A 6,000-nucleotide genomic window follows, 5' to 3' on the forward strand; every position below is an offset into this window, starting at 1 on the left:
CCTTTGGAATGCAGAATGAAACACAGGAGAGCTCACACGGTTCGGGAGGCAAAGGAAAGGACTCCAGAGATGAGCTGTTGGAATACAATTTCAAAAAAGGCTGAAACGTTCACACGGCTCCATTTGAAACTGGGAAATTGCAAGAGGAAGTGATGGCGAATACTCCCATTTTGGAGGGTTTGCATGGGCTCTTGGGAAGGACTTGCTTCCTGGGAGGGTGGGGAGGCCCTGGCACAGGGTGCCCAGAGAAGCTGTGGCTGCCCCTGGATCCCTGCAAGCGTCCAAGGCCAGGCTGGACACTGCGGCTTGGAGCAGCCTGGGACAGTGGAAGGTTTCCCTGCCCATGGCAGGGGGTGGCACTGGATGGGCTTCAAGGTCCCTCCCAAGCCAAACCGTTCCGGGCTTCCACGATTCTCTGCTTCTGTAAACTACTCTGAACCATTTCACATCAGCATGGACAAGTCAAGTTTATTTACTGGGGGGTGTCGTGTTTCCCCTTGCAGGTGGACGCTCTGCAAATTTCAGCCGCCTTGCTGAAATGAGCGAGCAGGTCTCTGCTGCGGCTGGCGCCCTTTCCTCCTCGGCCTCTTCCCGCCCCGCAGCAGAGCCCCGGCGGAGCCCGGAGCAGCATCAGCGTCCGCGCTGGAGCCCGGCTGGAAGGAGAGGAAGCACCAAGCGCCCGTCAGCTGAAGGCTCCTGCCGCCCTCGTGCCAAGGGCCCGCCGTGGCCAGGCCACGCTGCCCGTGCTCGGCGCGCCGCCCAAAGCTGCCCGTCCGGCATCGCTGCCCTCGGGAGGAGAGCGGCAGGGCAGGACGTGTGCCAGCGCCCGCAGCCAGCCGCGGCACGTCCACCTCCTGGGCAGCTGCCCGCAGCGGGATGCCGCCCTGCTCGCTGCCGTCTCCCAAACGCCCTTAGCCCAGCCGTGCCAACAGCATGGGGACCCACCTCACGCCATCCACCTCGCGGGGAGGAAAAGCAGGTCCCAGTCGACGTCTTCGGCCTTCTCCCAGGGCACGTCCGATCCACGCCGCAGCTGCTCCCGAGCACCGCCCGACCCCGACTGGACACCGCCTGGAACGCTTCCTTTAGAAAAAACCATACAAAGAAGTGAAAACAGATTACAGACACTGAAAAAAAGGGGAAACGAGAAGAAAAGTAAAATCTTATCTCTGTCGGGGCCTTGAGGAAGGCCCAAGCCCTACATGCTAGGGACAAACCCACCCACGGGAGAGGGAAACCCATGCTTTCTCCCTTCCTTGCCCCCTGCGCTGCCCTCCAAAAATCACAGGAACCCAAAGCAAGCAAGGGCAGGGGAGTAGCCCGAGCCCTTCCGTGCCCGAGAACCAAAGCGGCCCAAAGCGCACACTTTCGGGAGGCCCAGCCACCTCTGCTCCCCCCGTGGGGCATTGTTTGTGTCGGGCTGGCTGCCCCGGCTCCAGCCCCAGCCCCAGCCCCAGCCCCAGCCCCAGCCCCAGCCCCAGCCCAGGGCACGCTGCCTGCTGGGGGCTGTTGCTAGGGCCTGGGCTGCTGCTCCCATTGGGGATCCAGCACAGCCAAAAAGCAGCTTGGCAGCCCACTGAAGAATGAGCTGCACCTGCCCCAGCAGAGCGGGCAGGGAGCCTTCGGTGCCCAGCCAGCCCGTGCAATGCCCACGTGTGGGAGCATCCCCCTGGCTGCGGACTCATCCGCACGTTGGCTGTGGAGCCTGGCTCTGAAGCAGGTGCCCGAATCCCAGTGCATCGTCTTCAGCTTACCGGGGGCCAGGTCGATGGAGATCTTGTCATCCTCCACGTCGTCCTCCGTGTCTCCAGCAGCAGCCCCACCTGGTGCAGCTCCTCCGGGGGCTCCTTCTTCCCTGGGGGTGGGAGAAACCAGGCTGTCAGTGTTCTGCCCAGGGCCCCAGCTGAAGTGCGCCAAGCAGGACAAGCAAAAGCAGCTTGCGTGGTGGCCAGCAGTGCTGGCAAGAGCAGCTCAGCTCCACCACGAGAGCTGCGTCTTCCCATCCCATGGCCCCTGCTCCGTGACACGGGCATGACAAAAAAGGCTGCCTTCTTTGGATTTTTATTGCCAAGGGATTTCACTTACTATGCCAATGGATCCAAGGGGCTGTGAGGCTCTCTCCCTTCTTCTACGGCTGATGAATATCCTGCACCCAAGGATCACAGAACAGGTCTTCCAAGGACGGCCTGTCCGTGGAGTGCACGGATAAACACCGCCGGATGAGCTCTTGGCAGTCTGCGGAGAGGAAGCAGAAAGCGCCAGTCAGCTGGAGAAGGCTCCTGTCCGCTTTGCCCCACCATTCCTGAGCACGCCCAGGCTATGCCGGACACGCTCAGAGCTGCCCCTAAGCTTCCCCATGCACCCTCTGTTTGGGAGGAGTGTGGGACGTGTGCCACCTCCTCAGCAGCTGCCTGAGCGGGATGCTCACGAGCCCGCCGCTGTCTCCCAGCGCTGCTCTTCCCGCCCCCCCGTGCCGCAGAGATGAGGATGCACCTGGAGAGAGCCGTTCTGGCAGCGGGAGCTGGCCCCGGCTGGTACTTCGGCCCCTGCTGAACGGGTGCCTCCCGCAGACCATCTGGTGCAACACGATGCCCAGGGACCAGACGGTAGCTGGCTCGCCGTGGTACCAGCCGAGGTCCTTCCATTCCGGGGGGCTGTAGGCCGGTGTTCCTACGGAATACACACGCAGTCCATCAGGGCAACGCTGCCTGCCCCCAGAGCCTCGCCCCAGCATCCGTGGGCACGCCGGGCGAGCCGCTGCCTTCTCGCCAGCAGCACCTGGGACTCGTGCACAAACCTGGGCTCGTACAAGAAGCCACGGGGCTTGCAAGAGGGCAGCGGAAGCCCTGGGAAGGCCCAAGCTTGGGCCCTGACATGCTGGCCCACGAGATGCTGGGAGTGGGAGCAAAGCCCTGGCTGGGCTCACCTGCAAAGGTGGTGTACGCTGCCTCCTGGAGGTAGGTGCCACAGCCAAAGTCAATAAGCTTGGCCTCGCCCGTGCACAGGTCGATGACGATGTTCTCCGGCTTGATATCCCTGTGCAGGACCCCGCAGATGGTGCAGTGCCACGCAGCCACCAGGACCTGCTGGAACAGCTCCCGCGCCACTTCCTCGGACAGGAAGCCCCGTGCCCGAATGAAGCGGGAGAGGTCCTGGGACTGCTCAGGGCGCTCCATCACCATCCAGATGCAGGTGGAGAGCTCAGCCCACTCCAACAACTGGATGATGTTGGGGCACCCCGTGGACACCTTGCACATCAGGGCTACCTCCAGGGGTGCGCTGGTGCCGTCGGGCTGCGGGAGGAGCACCGTGCCGTCAGCGGGGCTGATGCCGTGCCGGGGCTCCGCAATGATGCCCTCAGCCAGCCCGGGATGCTCTGCGTCCTCCGCTGAGCCCACGCTCCCGCTCCCTCTCCCTCCCTCCCTCCTTCCCTCCCTGCAGGCGTCCTGCCGCCTTGCAGCCTGCCGGGCCCCGGCTTATCCCCACGGACCCGGCACGCCCCGCTTTCTCCCGCTGGCCCCAACGGCTCACTCACCAGCTCGGCCCAGTGCCGGACGCGGCTCCGCGACACACATTTCATGGCCACCTGCGAGCCAAGGGGAACAGCGGCATCAGCTCGCCGCCCGCCCTGCCGAGCCCCACCCTCCTCCTCCTCCTCCTCCTCCGCCCGCCGCCGGCCCCGCCACTCACCGGGGCGCCGTCCGCCACGCGTGTCGCTGCGTACACGCGGCCGAAACCACCTTTGCCTAGGAGCGAGCCCACCCGGTAGCGCTCCAGCAGGGCCTCCTCCGTGGTCCCTGCGAGCGAGAAGCGGCTCTCAGCCTCCGGCCCGGGGCCACCCGCGGCCCCCGACCGCCTCTCCGCCGCCCCGGGCCGGGCATCCCCCTCGCAACGGGGCAGCGGCGGCTCGGGGCCGGCGGCCGCGCTGCCGAGCGGCGGAGCTCGGGCCGGGGAAGCCGCGGCCGAGGCGGCGGGAGCGGCCGCGCCGCGTGTGTCCTCCTCGGGCCCCGGGAGGGGCCGGGGCCGCCGCTGGGCTCGGGGCCGGGGCCGCCGGGGCCGCCGCTGGGCTCGGGGCCGGGACAGCCGGGGCCGCTGCCGGGGCCCCCGCCCGCACAGGCGGAGCCAGGGACAGGCGATGCTGCCCCAGCCATGGCCACTGAGGCCCGCCCAGCAGCGCCACAGCCATGCCGGCGACAGCCGGGCGGAGCCGAGAGCGCGGCGCGCCGCCCGGGGGCGGGAAGGGGGCAGCCCCGGCCGGGGCCGGGGGCGGGCCGGGCGCATGGCCCCGCCCGGCAGGGGGAGAGGGAGCCCGCGAAAGGGAGGGGGAAGAGCAAGCCCGGGAAAGCGGGGAGGGTGCGCGACGCCGGGACAGGGTGCGCGACGCCGGGACAGGGAGAGCAGGAAAGAGAGCGGGGATCGCTAGGAACTTGCTGCTTCTGCTGCCGCTGTCGCCGCCGCTGTCGCCGCCGCTGTCGCCGCCGCTGCTGCAACTGAAAGGCGGGGAGGGACCGTTTGTCCGCGTGTCCGTTCGTCCGTTCCCGCTTTGTCCGTTCCCCGCTGGCCCCCGCGCGCCCCGGGCCAGCACCGGCCGCTGCGTGAGCTCCGGGGCGTGAGCGGAGTCCCGGAGCATCTCTTGCTCCCGCAGCCACGCCAAAGCCACGGCCGCTTTTAGCTGCCTCTTCTTCTTCTTCTTCACTGTATGCGGGGTGGGCAGCGGGGGCGGCGGGGCCGAGCCCGGCGCCGTGCCCTCGTCGCCAGGGCTCTTGCTGTTTCCTTCTCCGGCTCCAGGTGAAAATCGGAGACTGCCCATAGGATGAAAAGAATTCCACCTGCACTACTCCTGCCGCAGGTTGGCTGCCACTCCAATAGAGCAGCTCAGCTCTCTGCCTCCTTCCTGCCAATGCTGCACTTTCACCCTGGAGCGAAGGCCCTCACTGCAAAGGAGCTGCTGGCTGCTTTCCTTCTCCTGCTGAGCATGATACAATAGTGTCTGGAATTTGCCTTGGCTCACCTGTCCTGCCCGTGTTCCCTGCCAGTTCCTGGTGTCCCCTTCGCTACTGAGCAGCAGGAAAGGCCTTGGCTCTGTGTGAGCACATCCCTGTGTTTCTAACGCTGCCTCCCCAGATCCCTGTGTTGCCAACACTGTTTCCAGCACAGATCCCGACACAGCCCCACAGCAGCCTTGGGGAGGAAAATGCACTCTGCCCCAGCCAAAGCCAGCACAGGGAGGTGTGGGTTCGAGGGAAATCTCTTCTCACCGTGTCCCTGCAGAGCACTCAGCTGCCTGGGCTGGCAGTGAGCTGAGACTGGGAGCACCTCTGGGATAAACGAGTCCTTCTGCCCAGCCTCGTGGTGCAGAGGGACTGCAGAGCCCAGGCTTTTCCAGCTCTCTGTGTTCTTTCCGGTTATTTGGAAGACTCAAAACACCTACGTGTTTACACTGACAATCGGAAGCCTGGCAGGAGTGTGGGCCCGGAGAATGTCTTCAAACTTCTGAAACTTTCTGGTTCCCTTCTGTTTTTTGTTTTCTCCACACTGCCTGTCCCTGGCCCAATATCCACACCCTGTGAAAGCACCATGCCAATCACCCGTCTCCCCATACAACTCAGAAGTACCTTCAATTCAGCCCAAATCATTTAAACAAATGAAAAAGAGAGCTGGTTCTACTCTTACAGTGTTGGGGGGGGGGGGGAAAGAAAAATAAAAAGAAAAAGAAAATAAAAAAGGGAAAAAGAAAGAAAAAAAAAAAAGAAAAATAAGCCTGTGAGAGGTAAAAGGTTTAAGTTTAGAACAACTGAGGACTGTTATACATGGCAGAATTTAAGCTGCACAGAAAAGATCACTAAAATCACTTTGGTGCCATAAGTAGGTTCTTTCCAGGCAATTTTCAGGCCTCTAATATGTAGCTAAAGCAAGGAAACACAGCATTTGCTAGGAGAGAAAAAAAGAAAATAAAGTATTCTGATATTTTATTCTTAGTGCACCTACTTTATCTTAATA

General features: G+C 63.4%; 1 protein-coding gene across 1 annotated transcript; it reads right to left on the reverse strand.

Moving 5' to 3' along the window:
• Positions 1–448: 448 nt before the first annotated feature.
• On the reverse strand, positions 449–5,719 carry LOC146434215 (serine/threonine-protein kinase pim-1-like). Its single transcript, XM_085067294.1, has 8 exons — positions 3,691–5,719; positions 3,536–3,586; positions 2,927–3,293; positions 2,494–2,670; positions 2,086–2,235; positions 1,755–1,855; positions 946–1,083; positions 449–653 (listed from the first exon to the last, which is right to left on the reverse strand). The coding sequence occupies exons 1-5, from the start codon at positions 4,279–4,281 to the stop codon at positions 2,129–2,131; spliced, it is 1,293 nt and encodes a 430-aa protein (XP_084923420.1). The 5' UTR covers positions 4,282–5,719; the 3' UTR covers positions 449–653; positions 946–1,083; positions 1,755–1,855; positions 2,086–2,128.
• Between the last annotated feature and the right edge of the window lie 281 nt (positions 5,720–6,000).

The sequence above is a fragment of the Lichenostomus cassidix genome, chromosome 8 (assembly GCF_008360975.1).
Source record: "Lichenostomus cassidix isolate B80296 chromosome 8, HeHo_3.0, whole genome shotgun sequence".
Taxonomy (NCBI): domain Eukaryota; kingdom Metazoa; phylum Chordata; class Aves; order Passeriformes; family Meliphagidae; genus Lichenostomus; species Lichenostomus cassidix.